Consider the following 21,527-nt stretch of genomic DNA (forward strand, 5'->3'; position numbering starts at 1 on the left):
TATCCAGGTTACATTTTCAAAAGCATGTTTTAGCACAATACTGAAAAATGTTCTCTTGTGTTCCACTTGTATCAATTCAGCTGAGCAAATGTCGTTTTGCCGCAGTATACTTGTATACATAGCTCCAGCATATTTACATTTGGTCTCGCTTCTTTGAACACAGCCAAAACGTGGGCTACGTATGAAAGCCTACATATAACACAGCGTATGATTCATCGGGATTACTCTTCAAATAATTTTATGGCCGTTGCAGGTCTCCATCCCATCAGACTTTGTAAAGACTATAAATAGCGTGGTGACTTTTCGTACCCACTTTCCACAAAGGCAAGCGATGTTTGCCGGCAGATGGGTCAAGTGGTCAGTGGGTGGACAGTGTTATCGGTGAATGCATTTGGTGTGAAGAATGTGTTTCTTCAATAGTGAGAGAAAAACATGGCTGAGTCACTTCACACGCTGGTGATGAAGCCTACCAGGTTATTTCGACATTTAACTGAAGTATATACCTTGTTCGTGTGTTTTTTTAATTATCAAAATGATGTTTGACAAGTTCTTTTATTGTAGTTTTTATTTTATTCTTTTCTTTTTTTCAAAATTGAGAAAGGTCCAGATTCTGAGGTCTTCTCTTTCAGCCCTATTATATCAGAAACCAAGGTCCTTAAATCTTCAACTTTTAACACTAGGTTTATCACAATTGAGTGAGTGAGTATGGTTTTACGCCACTTTTAGCAATATTCCAGCAATATCACAGCAGGGTACACCAGAAATGGGCTTCACACATTGTACCCATGAGGGGAATCGAACCCCGGTCTTCGGCATGACAAACAAACTCTTTAACCACAAGGCAATCCCACCGCCCCTATGATTATCACAAGGACCACTAGACTTTCATGCTCAATTTCAAACATTCCTATCAAGATCTTTATACAGCAAACTACATTTATAACGATTGTGCTTATAACGAACTAATGAATATAACAAACTGTTGGGTATTCTTTGTCCTGGCCACTTTCTGTAAATTTTAATCAAAATGCGTAGAACAAACTATGATTACAACGAACCAGAATTAGTGGTCCCCTCAGTTCATTACAACCGCAGTTTAATGCATTTGTAATTTCACTTTAACTTCTTTTTCAACAGACCCATGAAGATCCGGGGTAGTATAGGTCTTCAGCAACCCATGCTTGCCACAAAAGGCAACTATGCTTGTTGTAAGAGGCGACTAACGGAATCGGGTAGTCAGGCTCGCTGACTTGGTTGACACATGTCATCGGTTCCCGATTGCGCAGATCGATGCTCATGCTGTTGATCATTGGATTGTCTGGTCCTGACTCGATTATTTACAGTGAGTGAGTGCGGCGTAAAACTAAACTCACTCACTCACTCTTTTTCAACATGTTTATTGAGGAAATGGACCTCAAATAAATCCTGAAATACTTTCTTCTCGACTTGGTCTCTATACTGACCAAAACAATACACGTAAGAAGAAAATATATAATCACTGAAAAATAAGTACAAAAATTGAATTTGTCCAAATTACACATTGTTGACACCTATCACATGTAACTTCATCACACACGCTAGAAATATTCTCGTCATGTACCTAGGTATAAAGGGCTTTAAGAATCATGTCTTGCTGTGCCACACACATATATGTCCTTATCTCATACATAACACTCAATGTGATGAACAGCTAGGTAAACAGATATTGCTGTGAGTAATCTCACAAATATGGCAGACTCCATTATAGTCCGGTAAACAGACTATGTCTCACGATGTCCCATCGCGTGCAGGTGAGAAGATGGTTGCAAACAATGACTTATAGTGTACAGGCGAGAATGTGGTTGTAAACAATGTCTTGGAGTATACAGGTGAGAATGTTGTTGAAAGCACTGTCTTGGAGTATACTGGTGTGAAGGTGATTGTAAACAATGTTTTGTATCATACAGGTGAGAAAGTGTACATGTGAGAAGGTGGTTGTAAACAATGTCTTGTATCATACAGGTGAGAAAGTCTACATGTGAGAAGGTGGTTGTAAACAAAGCTTTGTTTCATACAGGTGAGAAGGTGAACTGGTGAGATATGGTTGTAAACAATGTCTTGTATCATACAGGTGAGAAAGTGTACATGTGAGAAGGTGGTTGTAAACAAAGCTTTGTTTCATACAGGTGAGAAGGTGAACAGGTGAGATGTGGTTGTAAACAATGTCTTGTATCATACAGGTGAGAAAGTGTACATGTGAGAAGGTGGTTGTAAACAATGTCTTGTATCATACAGGTGAGAAAGTGTACATGTGATAAGGTGGTTGTAAACAATGTCTTGTATCATACAGGTGAGAAAGTGTACATGTGAGAAGGTGGTTGTAAACAATGTCTTGTATCATACAGGTGAGAAAGTGTACAGGTGAGAAGGTGGTTGTAAACAATGTCTTGTATCATACAGGTGAGAAAGTGTACATGTGAGAAGGTGATTGTAAACAATGTCTTGTATCATACAGGTGAGAAAGTGTACAGGTGAGAAGGTGGTTGTAAACAATGTCTTGTATCATACAGGTGAGAAAGTCTACATGTGAGAAGGTGATTGTAAACAATGTCTTGTATCATACAGGTGAGAAAGTCTACATGTGAGAAGGTGGTTGTAAACAAAGCTTTGTTTCATACAGGTGAGATGTGGTTGTGGTTGTAAACAATGTCTTGTATCATACAGGTGAGAAAGTGTACATGTGATAAGGTGGTTGTAAACAATGTCTTGTATCATACAGGTGAGAAAGTGTACATACAGGTGATGTGAGAAGGTGGTTGTAAACAATGTCTTGTATCATACAGGTGAGAAAGTGTACATGTGAGAAGGTGGTTGTAAACAATGTCTTGTATCATACAGGTGAGAAAGTCTACATGTGAGAAGGTGATTGTAAACAATGTCTTGTATCATACAGGTGAGAAAGTGTACAGGTGAGAAGGTGGTTGTAAACAATGTCTTGTATCATACAGGTGAGAAAGTCTACATGTGAGAAGGTGATTGTAAACAATGTCTTGTATCATACAGGTGAGAAAGTGTACATGTGAGAAGGTGGTTGTAAACAATGTCTTGTATCATACAGGTGAGAAAGTGTACATGTGAGAAGGTGATTGTAAACAATGCCATGTGACATACAAATACAAAGATAGTTACAGACAAATATCCAAACTATCCCCTTCTCACCCAGCTATCTTGAACTACTATAGTTCAGTCAACATTTAATCTACACTCAGCCCTCAAAATACCCTAGAAACATCCAGGTCTCTAATCCTTCACACAACAGTGACCTCAAACCCCACATCACCTCACCATAACCCTAAAAGCCTCTTTATGCATCCCTAAAATAGCCCACACCCGACCAAACAAACACATACCTCAAACTAAATATTACCCTTTAAATCTCCCTCCAGTTTCAAATACACCTGCAACCACTAACCCTCTCCACATTAAATTACACCCCCTTAAACAACTGTATCGCTTCCCCGGATACCCAAATCATGCTCCCCCACCCATCTCCCCCATCCATGTATCATCCTGCTCCCCTCCCGATTTCACACCTTGCCCGTCAATATGGAGAGGTTTTACCTGTGATGATTTATTATTATTCATATCCGTTTTCTCACAAAGAGTCACATCTCTAAAGAACCTGTGGGTAGTCACATATCTGACATTCCTGGCCCTATTGTATCGACCAGTGGTCACTTTGAGCATGTCATCAAACACCTTGACCCCCTGATGCTCGCTCCCCGGCAGGTAGGCAGACACGACACACACTGAGGGGGGACAAGGAAGGGGAGACAGGACAAGCCCAAACAGAATACATGTAGTCCCACAGGAGGACAAACATGCTGGGGAGAAACACATTGGACACAACCAAGTGTGTGTGTACATCCTGATTAGAGACAGGTAGAGAGGTAGAGACAGAGACGTAGAGGTAGAGGTAGAAGTAGAGCGAGGTAGAGAGGTAGAGGTAGAGGTAGAGGGCAGAAAGAGGTAGCGCGAGTGAGTTTAGTTTTACACCACTTTGCGCAATATTCCAGCAATATCATGGTGGGGGCACCAGAAATGGGTTTCACACATTGTACTCATGTGGGGAATTGAACCCGGCCCATCGACATGACAAGCGAATGCTTTAACCACTAGGCTACCCCACCACCCGGTAGAGAGAGGGAGGTACGGGTGAAGGTAGGGGGGGAGAGAGAGAGAGAGAGAGAGAGAGAGAAAGAGAGAGAGAGAGGAAGAAGAAAGAACAACAGAGAGATAGACACAGAGAGCAACAGCTAGAGAGACTGACAGAGAAAGAAAGAGAGTGACACACAGAAAAGAGAGAGACAGATAGAGAAAGAGACGGTCAAACCCCCCAAAAAACAAAAGGGACACACAACAAGGACACACCCAACCCAACATGGACAAACCCTAGATTTTCACTCAAGCTGATTTCAATATTGGCAGTTGCAATTCCTTAAACACGAGAACACCTATGCCAAAAATACCAGTTCTAGGATTTAATTGACCACTCTCAGGCTATTTGCTAGTCCATACGAAAATCTGGTTTTCCTTATCTGTTTACAAAAACGTTTGTTTTAAAAAAAAAATGCTGTTTTTCTGAACTAATCAGTTTCTATTGGATCAAGTCAGAGAACTTGGTCTTCGTTAGAATTTTACATCTTGGAGAGTCAACACAATTTCCTGTCTCATTTTGGGATGGCATTTCACTCTGCAGTTAAAGTGAAAATACTGATGATTGTCATATCAAATTTCACAAAACTGACAGATAAAATCGGAACCAAATTCCTTATTCACCTGCCAGTTACCTGCCGGACCAATATCCCAGATATAACATTACATGATAGAGATCAGTCAGATTCTAACAAGAAGATTCTAACGACTCTCCTGGAGATAAAGAGAAGAATTCTCTCGTCTCCAGAAATAATGCAAAGTGTCAAAGCATAACCGTTTATCTCATGATCTCCATTCACATTGAACAGCTTTTAAATATCATTACGAGTCTGACTGAAAATCTGTCAAAGGAGTTCTCTTTGAATCTGATCTTCTCTGTTGACAGGAATGTGACAAGCCGCTGTTTAGAGCTGAAACATGAACTCACGACATGCCCTCCCATTAGGACAATCTTTCATGCTTTCTTCACTCAACTGTTTTTCTGCAATTGGCATGCACAGCTAAACAGACCACAGAACGTTAAACCACTTGTGTTTGTTAATGGAGAATTGTATCCCTACCCTCAATTCCGCACTTTTTGTTGGACAAGACATCGCGGATAATTTCCGCCAAACGTAGTAATCCCCTTAGCTTGTTTCATCGGCCTTGACGACCATTCCTTCTTTAACGTAGAAAGGACTTGTGGCATATAAACTGAATTAACATTTTCGGGTGTGTCTTTTTTCAGGATAAACACCAGAGTCCCTTAAGAAGATTCAGACATTTCAAGAATAGGGCGGGTTACAGATTGGGCATATTAGGGTGTGATGTGTGTTTTGGATATAAATGATAATGGCCAATTTTCAGAAGGATCTATTATTTGTTAAAACAAATAAAAATAATATCATTTAAAGACTTCCTTTGCATTACTGTCCTGCAGACACCAAGACATGATTTTCAGAAACATATCACATTAGGTATTCTGATAAAAAGCAAAACTGGAACTAAAAACTTACATGAAAAATATCTTTGAAAAACTATATGTATTTGTATGTCTTTATGAATTTTGTAAATAGATATATATATCTGTTTATTAGATGTATGTATGTTTTAGTATGTCCATACAGTATTCTGAAGTATCAGTTTAGATATAATCCTGTACCATGGCAATATTATCAATTAAAATGTGGATAAATTCTGACAGTTCTTAACAGTGTTGCCTAGAGATCAAAGTGTTTTCTCTGAGGGTGGCTGAGTGGGGTTTGAGCTAATGGTTGAGTGGCTGAGTGAGTGAGTCAGAGAGTGAGGTGAGGTGAGATTGGGTTTAACGTCGTGCTTGAGAATATTTCGCTCATATGACGACGTGCATGCGTGTGTATGTGTATGTGCGGCTGCTTGTACTAGCCCAGACTGAAGCTGGTTTTATAGTGCTAGCCCACTGAGATACCATGCAGCAGTGAAGCATGAATACCCCACTCAGACACATTATACTAACTCCAAGCCGACCAGTCCTTGTTATACCCATTAATGCTGAGCACCAGGCAGGGACCAACAAGTACCATATTTTAACGTCTTTTGGTTTGACGCGGTCGGGGATCGAACCCGCGACCTTCCGCTCTCCGGGCGGACACTCTAACCACTACACCACGGAGGCGGTCGAGTCAGAGAGTGGGTGGTTGAAAATGGATGAGTATGTGAGTGAGTGAATGAGTGAGTGGAAGAGGGAATGGTTGAGTGAGAGGTTGAGTGGTTGAGAACCTTCTTGTTAAGTTTCTTTAGCTGCAATATTTCTGCAACTTGTACCTCACAACAGTTACAGCAATAATAACAAGGAAACATCCAAACATCTGATTGTTTCCAGTTTGTGACTAAAACAAAGGAGTCACACGTGTCACACTTTGTCAGTCATGTTAACGAAATCAAAGTCTTTTGATTTTGAGGGGTGGAAAAAAACATGACAGAATTTCATCACAAAACTATCTACCATAACTCTGCAATGCGATATATGGAAGAAACACCTTGTTAAAACCCTTATCCACATACTTGTTGCTCAGAGATGAGATTAACTCACATGTGGAATGATGTTGGCTCAGAATAGCCATTGTTGCAATATCTCAAATACATGGACAAAGAAAAAGTAGAATGCATACTGTTTGGTTTCACACACAATCATTAACATGAATATGACTTATACTCGTCACTTGCTTTAAATATACCAGGTGTGTTAAGGATAGTTACTGAGGATTTCAAGTGTGTTTTCTGCTCCTTTGATAATTCAATACACCACACATCTTAAGGGCTTAATGGGCACATTTTATATATTTATGTACATTAAAATGTACAGGTAATAAACCATTTGTAACACATGGATAGAATTTAAAGAATTATGTACATTTAAATGTTAAACTGGTAATAAACTATTAGTGGCATATGGACATGTTTTATATATTTAAGTACATTTAAATTTTCGTTGAACTGGTAATAAACCACTTGTAGAACATTGATAAAATAATTTCTTTGCCAATCAATGTCGACATTAATCTCAGTTTCTAACTGTTCCCACGATTCCAAGTAGCAGAACACAGCGTGATACCCTTCCAATCAGACCATCTCCCATGGAACAATATCACAAAATCCTAGGACACATGTACCAAATTAATATACAAATGCTTTTTCTCCAACACACAAAGAAGGCATTCTCTTTTTCTCAGAAGTCCACTGTGTTGTTTTGCGTCAGTGAATTCCAATCCCATGTCTAGTCGCCAACACAGTTAAACAGTAGTTTGCCAGCTAGTATGATGATAATTATAGTTATTAGCATGTTATTGCCATAATTGCACTGTATTACTCACACTGACTCCCGAACACGTATGTGCTATCCCAGCTTTACTTACAATAGCTTTGACGAATGTCTCTCCATACCAAACAACTCACTGTACAATCCACATTTCATAGACCAGCTCAACACTTGGGGTCATGTTTTCATAACAACTCTTAATATATTGATGAAGTAGTTTCTAGGGAAATAGTTTCAGTTTATTCAGCAATAAACCTTGTTTGAAGAATGCTATAAGTTTGATTTTTCTCGTTGAAAATGCGACATTTCTTCTCTTATTATCTGCATGATCCTTCAATAATGTCATTGAAAACAATACGTTCCTTTTTCTATAAGATTTGTCGAATATTTATGGAAAAAGGAAGTGCATATGTAAATTCCTTCCTTTACCATATCAAAGGTCTTAAAAGAAATGCCGCTTTTTAATTTCTAAGTTTTGAAATAAATTCATCTCTTTAAAGTAATATCCTGCTGTTTTCAACAGAAACATGTTAACAACTATTGAATTAAGCATACAATATGTTCTTGACAAGCCTGGGACAACATGGCTGCCACTGTCGTATTGACAAAGATTGGACGACTTTCTCTCCGAACTTCCTCCATACCTAAACATGAATAATTATCTACAAACATGCTACAACCTGTGCAAGTTTTAAAGCACTAATATTTACAATGCTGTTTACAATCTAGCGAGTAATACCTTCGTATCAACTCTCTATTGACTCAGTGTCTGGGGAATACAATCTAATATTGCACGCCTTATCGCCCGACTTACAACCTTGAAGTGTTGTGAACTGAATGTCACAAAAACAATTCATATTAGCATCAGTTCATGAAATGTTAACAATGCTCCACCCTAGAAACAAGGAAAGTGACTTTTATCTATGTTTTATTCAATATGGTATCACTCCAACAATTTCACATCATTACCTGTACATATCAGTACAGGGCAATGTGACTTCCTTAACAGGTACTAGCTATATATAGATTTAACAGTAGAAATAACAAATATGAAAACTAAAGTAGATTATTTATAGTCTGAATGAGAAAGGTCACAGCACAGTACATAAAACATTCATAATCCCCTCCAGAGTGAACAAATCTCATTAAAATAAGATCTATTATTCTAATGAGATTATTAAGGAACAAACTGTTTCTGACAGAGCGTAACAGTTATAGTAAGCCCACTGGGATATCATTAACTCTAAGTGTGCAATAACAGAGGTGGAGGGTAGCTCAGTGGTTAAAGCACTTGCTATTCACACCGAATACACCAGTCAATTCACCACAAGTGAACATTGCATGAAGCCCATTTCTGGTGTACCATGTTGTGATATTGCTGGAATACTGCTAAAAGCAGTGTAAAACCATACTCTCTCACTCTGCAATGATAAAAAAATAAAAGATATTTTTTAATGAGGAAAGGTATCACAAACATTAAAAATTCATTCCTAGTTCAATACTTCTCTTCCACCTAACATGTATCTTTCCGTCTTACACTATTTGAACCTCTTACTGATCCCTTACGGGGAAAGAGTTATAATCATGATACAAAATATTTTCTTGCCCAAACGTTCCATGTAGAAACAATGACAATATTATAAACCACATAAACAAAATATATAGTAAGTCAGAGTAACAATACATGTACAAATACAAATGTGTATAATAACCTAGGACAATCTGGAGATCTAGATTTGTTTGAAGTTGTACACATAAATCATGTTAATAATTCAAGATTATAAATAAAAAAATTGCAAAAATTATACAAAATATTGACAAAACCAGAACATGATTCTTAAAAGGATAAAAAAAACAAACAGAACATGATTCATAAAGGATAAAAAAAAGAAGAACATGATTCATAAAAGGATAAAAAAAACACAGAACATGATCCTTACAAGGACAAAAAAACAGAACATGATTCTTAAAAGACCATTGTGCAATATCATGTGAAAAGATATTCATTTGGGAATAGGTTATTGTCTGTTAACACCACAAAGACTTATCTCTATCTTATTAAACAACCTACATACCAATCTGAGTAGATAAGACACATATACCCCTCTCACATATCCCCTCAGATAAAACTAACGCCTACCCCTCTAGGTGATAACCCATTGTTTACACCTAAAGTAGAGCACAACGACCTCCATCAGCGTCAAGAAGATAACATTTATTGCCTGATGCTGGTTAAGTCTATAATTGCTTATTGACCTTGGCTTCTACTAAGAAATGCATTAGAGATTCAAGAGAGTTTTATCTACGAAGGTCTGCTTTATTGGCTTGGGATATTGGCAGTTCCAAATTACTGTCATTATAAAGTCAAATTGTGTTTTCTGTAACCTCCAATAAGCCAATAACCAGCAGTTGACCTCTGGAACGTCTTTCAGAAACCATTCTGACTTCAAGAAAATGGAATGTTTTAAAAAATCTTTGCTACGTTTGTAGTACCTTATGTTTGTAAAGTAGTACTTACACAGATAGAAACCTGGTCTCCTAGACCCAAGAGAACACATTACAAAATGAAACCAAGTTAAGTCTAGAATAATTTGGCAGGTCTAAATTGCCTCAGCAGAAATTGAGCATTGATGCCCTTTGGGATTATCATTTTTTTATATATATTTTTAATATTATAATTTCATTTCTAGGACTAAATATTAGTGAAATGGAGTGGCACAAATCTGCTTGTCTTAAGAATAGTGGATATCTGGAAGAAAACATGATTTTCCCTAAAATCCAGCTACACATTTTTTAAGAAATGTCAAAATCTGGACAATCTGTTCATGCAAGTAGAAATGTCTTTTCAGAAAGATGTGACTTGTAACAACCTCTGACACATCCATACCTTGCCATGACATTTACAATGAAAGAGAAGCTAAACAATCTGTTCCTCTTTCCAACTGAATTAACATGTATATTACAACACTGAACTACTGATTGACAAGTGACATACACACACTGACAGGTGCTTGTTACAGGATCAGATCACGAGCTTCGCGATCCACTGATTCTCAATATCTGGATCCCAAATGTCCCCTCCTTGCCCCTGCCCCCACAATACACCCTTTAGGTCCCGAGTGCCCTAAATAACTCACAAATACCCCACATATCAACCTAATACCCGGCATACCCTTCAAATAGCTGGTGATGATATTGACAAGTTTATGAGTCTTTGACACGAAATGTACGCATTCATCAAAAGACACATCAATCACCCGCTCTTGGTCCTGAAATATACACAACTGCTACAAATTACCCTATTCACTCACATGCGCATGAAAAAGCCTAACAAGCAGATTTTTTTGTCTGTTACAAAGATGTCTGTAAATCTGAACAAACAAGTTTGTGCCTCGCAGATTATGAAGAAGAGCGATAGGCACAGTTCGGTCAAGTCGAACATCGAATCTTGTTTGTGTTAGCAGGTCACCATGGACACAAGATGAAATATACCTTCTAAAATTTTGCAAGTAAAGACATGGACACACAGGCAGTTTACAAACAAAATGATAATCACTTTCTTCTCCAGTTCGTTCCCTTATTCAGTGCACAAGCAATGGACTATAACAATGAGTAATTGGCCATGAACAATCAACAACGAGCAATGAACGAAGGATTTAACACTTTGCTTTTACCCCTTCAGCAAAATATAGGTTAGAATTTGTCTTCAGCAACCCATGCTTGTCGTAAGAGGCAACTAACAGGATCGTGTGGTCAGACTCGCTGACTTACTTGACACATGTCATCGTATCCTAATTGTGTATATCGATGATCATGCTGTTTATCACTGGATTGTCAATTATTTACAGACCGCTGTCAAATAGCTGGAATATTGCTGAGTGCGGCGTTACACAACAACCAACCAACCATGACCCTGCCTTGGTCCTTCTCTCTCAAACTGGAGATCAAATATTCAAGGTTCATTTGGGATATGTAGAAATCAATTCCCATCAAATGTTACTCAAAGTCAAAGTAGAATCACTTTTAGATATCTATACAGCTAAGAATAATTTTTTCAAATTTATTAGATATTCCTTGTAATTTTGTACATGTCGGGCCTGTCTTTATGACTCATACTAACCAGTAGCTATCTTGGGTGAAACGACTATAAACTACATAACAACTGAAATTGGTACTTCATCTAGAAAGCTTCAACTGATTCTAAAGATGGATTGATAAAAATGTCATTCCTGAGACAGACACACCCACAGGACACAATACAAGGTCACCGTTTCTACAAAATCACTGAAGTAAAAATGTGACATATCGCCCAGCTCAATATACCACACAGACAGGCATGATTAGGTCTTTACAAATATAGGGGTGGCTCAGTGACTTGGTTGAATCCGTGTCATATCACCCTGCCAGTGAGAAATATTGGTCACAATAGCAATCACTAGATTGTCTGGCCCAAACAGAATTATTCATGTATCAAAATATTGCTGAATGCAGCGTTAAAAAAATAATTTCCAGCAGCTAAATTCAGCAACATGACCAAGTTGTTAGAGAGCCAGGAACATGTATGTGACAATGGAATCCAGTTGAACCCCTCGCCTACACACATACGCCAAGGGAAGTATCAGCTGATCCTGTGGTCCCAAACACTTGTCTCACCCAGGATAACCCTAATACACGAATCTTAGCCAATACCACATTGACCTTGTGTAATACACTTGTATTTACAACACTAACACCAATCAGCAACACCGCCCTACTTGATTAAGCCCCATTAGTAAGCCGTTTTCAAAATTAGTGTTACATAATGTTTAGAATATATATGTGAATATCTACCAAATAACTGGCTATTTATCAAAATATTCATTAAGTACCCTGACATATGCCTAAATATTAACATGATAACCAGTACATATCTATCTTGAATACCTCATTTTTATTTTTTTATTTCCATCTTTTGAAGTTACATTTTCTATCCTTAATGAACATTCAAAGGTACAGTGTGCATTGGATAAATATAACGTATTCAATTTTCAGGAATTAGTGTCGAGGATTTCTAAACAGTAAATGGAAGGAAGAACAGAAGGCATGAAAGATTGCAAAGTTACAAGTTTCGTAATATCTTACTATTTCTTTTGGAAAGGTTCAATAAGATTCTTCATTTGCTCATGACATATTTCAAATACAGGTCATGGTGACCACAAACTCAATTCAACATAATCTTCAAGTTTCCTTGAATCACTTTTTCAACCCTACTCTTTCTTTTCCTATATACCTCGAAGGCCGTCATAAACCTAAATGTATTCAAATTGATTTGACTGCGCTATAAATGATATAATAGCCAACAGCACTATATCCTGAATTTCCCACACCCACACTTCAGAGGGTGAGCTGCAGACACAAAGGCCATACAGGCCAGTGATCAGAAAGGAGATATGTAAACATGGCAATCTTAGAAAGCCGAGTTTGACACAGGTACATTTGTAGCTAATGCATGGCTGGGTAAAGAACATGCGAAGTCTCATTCAAATATTTTCTATGTAATCATTTCTAAAGCCTTTTCTTGATTCCTGATCATGAATACATTCTTTTTCTATTAATATTCATAGAGTTGTTAAATATATAATCTTTTAACTACATGTGTAAAGCATGTTTGAAATAAAAAAAATTAATATGCAAAGTTATATGCATTTCAGATACAATAATACAAAAAATGAAATAATATTTTGTTGCATTAACAAAACATTCAAGCAAGTTTACATGACAATGTAAATACAAAATTGATCAAAACAAATGAGATGAGGTGAGGTGAAATTGGGTTTAACGTCGTGCTTGAGAATATTTCGCTCATATGACGACAAAACAAATGAAAACAATACAGTAGCATTATGGATATAATCTCATACATTTATACGTAATCTTTCTGAATCTGAAAGTATGTTATTTCAAGATTACAGCCAATCCATTCGCTTCCATTGCTACAACTTTCTATAGAAATACTGACAGTGCTATATCTACCTTGACAATACATTCCCATAAATAATACAAGAACATATGACTGAGAATGAGAAATCTGCATTAACCTTTGCATGAACTGATTGTTTCAACTGCAAACACCTGTCTGACCTTTCTGGGATTTCTGCTGGAAATTTAACAAATTTAGTCCAAATAGTGATAAACTGAAGGTAAACTCAATTTGACTCATCAGCTATTCCTCATCTGTCTATTACCTGGACACCAGAAGGGTCCCAGTTAGACAAGTGATGGAGCATGGCATGGTGATATGCTGACACCTTGCTTATTAATATACTTCGCACAAACCACAGCATCGTTAACATTTCGGTCACCTACATCTTTCACTCATACATCTTCATCATAATTTATGTGGACAAATGGCAAAAGCTTACTGCTGTCATATCTAAAATCCTCCCAGAATTAACAAATTTGTGCCAAATGGGAACTATATAAGAAACAAGACAATGGACATATAAGATGTGCCTAGACCAAATTAACTTTTTCTAAATTACACTTGAAAAGTATAAGTACAAGTATTTTAAGTAAAAATCATTTCTATGAAATTTCAGATGGACTTCTAACTTCTAACAGTTATTGAAATGCAGTATGAAAGTTAACACGGTCAAAGGTTCTTGTCATTACCCAAATGTCAAAAGTCCAAGATTTATGGTCTGTACATTTCAATACAATAAAAGTAATCTTCATAGGCCTCTGAACTCCTGTAAAGTTTGAAAAGTGAAACATTTAGTGAGCTGGTCAAGTAAACAGTTATACTCTGAGTAAGTCTCTAAAAAGTACAGGTATAGCATAATTGTTGTGAAACAAATAGGTAGTATTGTATTCAGAAACTTGGTTCAAATTTTACACCAAATTACAACCAGACTCCTCAAGGAAGTTTCAAGTTACAAAGAGGATGGGCCAAAACCACCCATGTTCACCCTTAACAGGTCACCTAGTCCTCTCTGCTTATCATTCTGCACTATATACCATGCTCAATAAAGGATATTCAATCTATATCTTCATCAAGATCAAAGTAAGATAAAGATATTTCAAAATGGCCTCCTATTTGTTTGTTAGCCCCAAAATATCCAAATAGATCCGAATCACATTCTCCATAAATTTCTCCCTTTCAGGATCATAAAATGACTCAATGACTCAACTATCCTTGAAAATAATGAACAGGATGAGTGGGTATTCTCATTTCACCTGCCGTAGGCAACGCCATTTTCGCTTGAATGGACGACACCTAACTCTACACACATATATGCTTTGTCCCACCTACAGAAAGCTGCTCACGCACCTATACCAATGTTGTTATATATATATATTCGTGTGGGGGTGTGCTTTTAGCTATTAAGAAGTACCAACAATGTATAAGTATACGAACGAAACAATATTGACTGCAGGACTGCAATAAGGAAAAACGTGATAGCTTGAACAAAAGGCAATGGTCATAGAGAGGTATTAATGGTTGAGGCTTGAAGCCTCGAACATTGCAAATAGGAACTTATAGAATGACACAGCTCACAGTATGGTGAATACACTTCAGGAATTTATCAACCAGACTACTTTTAGATGAGATTTTGTATCACTATGGAAAAGGTTTATTACATTATTATTATTTACACATTATTATTGTCATTTTTGGAATATTTTTTGCTGAGATTTATGAATGTGTGCTATTTGTCTCCACAGAACATGCCTATAAACACATTTGACAACTGGTTCCATGTCATGTAATTATCGCTACCCATCATACTTGTAAAAAATATATTCTTGAGGATTCCCAAACTGGTGTTTTCTGATGTGTCTCCTTTAGCCATGAACCAATAGACATGTGGACTTGTCGCAGCCTTGAACTAGAGGAAAGTATATTTTCCCACATTTTTAACTATCTGTAGCTGTTTGGCCAGGCCTGTCATTTGCTTAAACCAAATTAGTTTCAAACAGTGGAAGCTCTCTACCACAAGGATGCCTCAGGATCTCATCAAACCTTTAATTACATATACATGTACAACCTTGTTTGCATCACAGGTCTGATCAATATCACATGCATTGAAAATTGTCACATAAAACATTTTCCATATGACACTATCTCACACCAACATGATGTTGAAATTTGGGACAATGTGTCACTGTTTTATTTATTTTTTATCAAATTAATTAGAGCTCGACCAAACAAACCTGGTCTAACTACAGGCTGAATATTTCAATATTGTCAGATTGTTCAGTGAAAATGTGGCTACATAGAACAAATTAAATGTAACATTTTTAAGAAAGAATATTGTTTTACAAATGTCACAAAAGAAATTAAGCTTTACAAACATATAAAAAAATGTTTAATGCATTGGTCAGATTGGTCAGTGTCAGATTGTTCAGTGAAAATATGGCTACATGGAACAAATTAAATGTAACATTTTTAAGAAAGAATATTGTTTTACAAATGTCACAAAACGAAATTAAGCTTTACAAACATATAAAAAAATGTTTAATGCATTGGTCAGATTGGTCAGTGTCAGATTGTTCAGTGAAAATATGGCTACATGGAACAAAATTAAATGAAATTCGACGGATTAGGCCGTAATCCTTATAAGTACATCTATGATGTATTTTAGAAGGTTCTCATAATTAAGCTCAAGACACTCCAATTATTTCTGAGGAGCATCTTAACGAGACCGTGGCTATTGGCCCCTCAAGGCAAGGACAGTACAACACCCACCCAAGAGTTGCCTGTTAACTATGACATAATCAGGATAGGGCCTTAAACCGGGACTGCTGTAATTGCCTGGGACGTGGAAGGGAGCTGGTCTAACCAGTTATCACAATATAGTCATACTGAAAGGTAATCAAACTGGTAATTGAAAAAGGAACAATGTGTTTCACACGTAATTGAAATGCCATTGCAGTTTCATGACGTAATTGTTTTTTCATCATGTGCCCAGAGAAAATGACATCTTTTTTCTGTCATAGATCATGTATGAGATTAGTTTGATTTGTTTTAAAAGACTGAAACAACAAATCGTCTTAATTTAATCAGAAAAGTGCTTATTTAAATCAAAGAGATGCAATGTGCCCAATCCTGCTGCTATCAGTAATAACTTATTCACACTCTTTACTATTGTGTGATATATGAACATTTCTTGAAACGTCAGAACCCTTTAATATTCTAAGTCAGACTATAGGACTGCTGGTTCAAATGGCAAATGGAAATCTGTTAAAGAGTAATTTACATTATTTCAATTCTGCATTCTTAATCTATGTGCTAATTTGCGATATGAGGAAAAGAGTGTTGTTCTGACACAACAACAAAAAACGTTCAAAATATGGCCAATGTGACATTGCCGAATGCCCTAAGGATAGTATTGCATTTGGAGGACACTCAGACAGTCTAGGCATTACCCTTGAAACATAAGTGGAGTTTAGTTACACAAAAATACTAAAACCATCAAAGTGGTGTTATTTACAAAATCATTCCTCTGGTATCAGCTATGCTGTCTATCATAAAGTCTATTTATGACCTATAAACAATATTCGAACACTAAACGGTTGAACACAGACACCCTTGTCTTTGTGGTGTCTTCGTTTAGATGCGTGCATATATCTCAGATTATCTGTTGGAATGTAGGACACACGCCGAAATCTGATACCATTATTTGTACCGATCGATATTGGCGGAATGCTGAGTGCCAGAGTCGCAGTGTGCGGGATTATGGGACAAATGTGCGTCGACATTAGCTTGTCAATTTCACCACATCGACGATTCTCGGTACGAAACACATAGCATGTCACATTGAAATAAACATGGTTTGGGGTGGCAATCAAACGAATACTTACTGTCAGGTGGGCCTTTACCCGATCCTTTGCTTGTTAATGACTGACAATCAATGAAAACTTCACCATCTTTTGAAAGTCGCAATGCTTGGCTCCCAAACATGTACAAATCCTGGTACGTTTCTTGGGGTTGCCCCCTGAGAAAGAATTGGGCACACTGGAAACACACTGCCCATGCCTGTTCTTCATTTATGGCATTGTTAAAACTTTTCACAAGATCCGATAATGAGAAATGATCGCTTCCTATGAGTTTATCCATTGTGGATTTGCCGTAGAGCGCCATGACTCTATCATATCGACACCATCCAGCGAGCGAACTTACGCGTGCTCTCTGCCGGTTGCCAGACAGTACAAGGGGCAAGTAACTCTCACCGAAGTGTCAGCACAAATTTATAGTCTGTTTCACAAAACTACACATCTTGCTTGAACAATTGGCGTGTACGTCAATCGATCAAAACGTATTTTAGTTGTCAGTATTCTGTAACAATGCTGAGATTCGGGGGGATTTACAGCTTTTATTTTGTAAAATACATCGATATAACTGATATAACAAATGGTAATGGACTGTTAAGGATATTGGTTATACTATATGATGTAAGTGACACAACAGTAAAATCATTAAAAATAATCATAAAATCGAAAGACAAATGCATATGATATAGGTATTTCAGAAATATGATTGATAGATTTGATATTTCGTGGTTTTATAGAAAGTTTAATGGGGGTTTTCGTTTGATTTTGTTGTTTGTTTGTTTGTTTGTTTTTATTTCCCCCCAGTTTTCGCTGCTTTCCTATAGCACATCGTCAGTACTTGTCCGTTTTGTATTTTCAATGAAGGATCCTCAAGTATTGACGATAGTTGTCAGTAGTATGTCTTCTACCGGCCATTCTTACGTGATAATATGTACTGAATCAGCATGTGTTGAATAAAATATAGCCTCCCTGCGTTCAACTTGAGCCGAGAAAGAAATGTGGGCGTGATACAATAGTAAGATAATTAAGTATATCACACAATTTTAATATAATTTTATACTTAAACAGAATCACACATGTACGTAATACCCGTGATACCAGCTTGGCATTTTCAAAACGAACCCTTTACAAAATATCCATTCACACTTAGAAACCATAATAACAAATACTGACAGGTTTCCTATAGTGGGCATGGTGGAAATGTATATAATGTATGTTGGGGTAACCCGGTGATGTTCATTTTTTATCAAAACTGCTGTCAAAATGAAACTTGTTTCCATTTGTTAGTCTTGTTTATTAATAGACATAATTGATTACTAAAATGGGCAGGATAAAAGAAAGGAGTAAGCACTCACTAAACTATGACCTTTGTTTATATTTGTGTATCTCCTTGACAACATCTTTAAAGCGGACAGAGGTCACTTAAGTAAATATATATTCATAGATATTCACATGTGAAAGACAAAAGACGGTTTTATAGGCAATGCGATGTATAAATGTTATTAAACCACATAATAGTGATGTATATGTCAATGAAAAGAAGAAAAAACAATTAAAAAACATTCGTCTTATTTCCTTCGTTCTTTGACTTTTGTTGATTATTTCTAATACACCTAAAACTCGTCTTCAGTAGATTTGAATTTATTATTGCATTGTATATTATTGTGTTAAGTATTCATAACTCATTTGTCATTAGTTCTTCTGTAACATAATCAGATTGATGATACCTTCAGTTTTGGTGGGCTGCCGCTGTCTTCAATGATACTGCATCCTTAAAATATTCTTATATTAACTACTACTACTAGTACTATTGCTGCTGCTACTACTACTACTTCTTCTACTACTACTACTACTACTACTACTACTACTACTGTTGTTGAATACCCGTGAAGGTCCGGTTTAGAATTAACCTTTAGTAACCCATGCTTGTCGTAAGAGGCGACTAACGGGATCGGTTGGTCAGGCTCGCTGTCAATCTGTCATCGGTGCCCAATTGCGCAGATCGATGCTCATGCTGTTGATCACTGGTTTGTCTGGTCCAGACTGGATTATTTACAGACCGCCGCCATATAACTGGAATATTGCTGAGTGCGGCGTAAAACTAAAACCACTCACTCACTCACTGTTGTTGAAATGAATAAAGCATATTTGTGTGGTCTTGTGTTGTGTGGTCCTGTGCATAGAGCTGAGGTTACAAATCTGTTGAAGTTTAGCAACGTTGGTTGAGAGTCTTTGGACTGCCGTGTTTGGCAGCTTGACTCCTGAGAGTTTCTTAGACTAAGTCCTGCCCACAACGAAGCACATGTGACATATGTGTTCTCACCCCAAGGCAAGAGAGTTTGCTAAAACCATTACCTATGTTCACCAAGCATTGGATGCGTACCCGGTGGGGTATGTCATATGACTGTTACCCTTCTAGGGCCTCTAAATCATCTTGGGTTAACCGGGATAATACCGTGTTAGCGCCTTGAGCATGCACAAGTGCATGGATATCGGCCATTATTATTATATTTTAATCAAACTTCACCTGCATCTATACGCAGAGGGTGTTTCATAAACGAACATATTTACATAAACAAAGTAATGTTATCGCGTAACACCCATTAACCTGAAGGTAAAATGCAAACAACTAACTTCAAAATAAATACAAACAACTGTAGATTTTTAATTCGCCCTGGACTGTATTTGGAAACCCCCTCCCCTCCTCAAAGGCACGCATTCTACTGTCTAGTTCCGGCTGTATCTGGGAATGTGAGGGGGCAGATCCCAACGCTGGATAAACCACACCGTATAGGAACTGAAAAAATATCTATGTCACGTTTGCAGTGGATAAAAAAGTTTATTACGCAAACGTAATCTCGTTATGTTAGCGTTAATCACGTTCTGAAAACATGGCTTTAGATTCGTGGACAATTAGCGTCCAACTCTTTATAGGATATTAGACCACATTGCGTGCTTCTAGGGATTTTAATTTTTGTCTGAATTGTATTGTTCTGCTTCTCTCTATTTAACATCATTCTTGTGTAATTTGACGGGACAGCAAAACAGATCATGTATTTATCTCACATTTGACAGAAATGCATTTACATGTACCTATATTTACGTACATGGTATATACCTGTATACTTTTCAACCGAACTAAATTTGCATGTAAACAGAGGCAGTAATGGTATTCATCTCGTCTTCAAATAACATTCACACGTTTGCAAAGGGTCTTTTTGCAGCTAAGTCAAAATTCCTGTGAGGTTAATTTGTGTTTCTTACACATCTAATGTTTATAACATTTACATTGCGGTGTAGTTACGTATAAATTACCTTTATCGAAACAGTCATTTCAATAGTCCATTTTACGACAGAGCTTCAATTTCTATAAGGTCCACAAATAACCAAATAGGCTGTATACAATGAAAGATATTAAAGAAACCTAATGTAGAATGACACTTTCTGTTTGACCTCTATGTGTAGGGCGCGGTCCCGGTGGCCTTGAACTTGCCTCACGTGTGGAACAATAATAATTCAGACTTTGAGGACCATTTCAATCTAAAAACAACGAGTCATTCAAAAGTTCATTCAGTAAAGTAATGTTCACCTAAAATGCAGGTGGATAGATACTGGATGGTCGTTCTTGCTGAGTCAAAAGGAGTCATGAGAGTTTGTTTGTATGTGATGATGTGTATAAAAAATTACACCCCCAAATAGATTGTGTACATCGATCTTATCTCTTTTCTGAAAAGATGCTTTTATGCCTTCGGCTTCGCATCATAATCAATGGTGACACATTTCAGACATAGGTTAGTGCAATGTTGTCCAAATATTTACAAAATACGACTTAAACAGACACGTGGGATGAGCTATCGTTTTCAATATGGTCTCTTTTCATTAATAACTGTTAAATAGTGTGTTTAAACTCCCAAATATGGGCAAACACGTTATTGAGTACAGAGAAGATACCGACATCACGCTCTTCGTGTGATTCAAGGTTTGAAGTGATTTGAAGAATTTTAGATCTGCCGTGCCGCGGCCATATCGATAAGGTTTCCTTCGTTTTGTTTGTGTGAAATTCTTGAGACGAGGTGTTAAAACGATGCCAGGTCGATTCCACCCTGATAGGAACATCAAGTGCATTGCGTGACGTAACACAGACTAAATATGTCGGTGAAACCGTGTTTTATTGTCTATACGAAAAGTCATCGGATAATGTGAACCAGAAACTTAATATCAGAAACAAAAATTGTTTGAAATA

At 37.1% G+C, this 21,527-nt stretch overlaps 1 protein-coding gene across 1 annotated transcript in view; it reads right to left on the minus strand.

Annotated features, from left to right (window-relative positions):
• LOC124284298 (protein spire homolog 2-like) overlaps positions 1-17,667 on the minus strand; it is a 94,411-nt gene extending 76,744 nt beyond the window's left edge. Inside the window, exon 1 of the mRNA XM_046720374.1 lies at positions 17,315-17,667. Within this exon, the coding sequence (XP_046576330.1) occupies positions 17,315-17,594 (280 nt within the window). The 5' untranslated portion in view covers positions 17,595-17,667. The remainder of the gene's footprint in view (positions 1-17,314) is intronic.
• Positions 17,668-21,527: the final 3,860 nt, after the last annotated feature.

This window comes from Haliotis rubra, unplaced genomic scaffold (assembly GCF_003918875.1).
Source record: "Haliotis rubra isolate DU_JTF1 unplaced genomic scaffold, ASM391887v1 Scf11, whole genome shotgun sequence".
In the NCBI taxonomy this organism is placed as follows: domain Eukaryota; kingdom Metazoa; phylum Mollusca; class Gastropoda; order Lepetellida; family Haliotidae; genus Haliotis; species Haliotis rubra.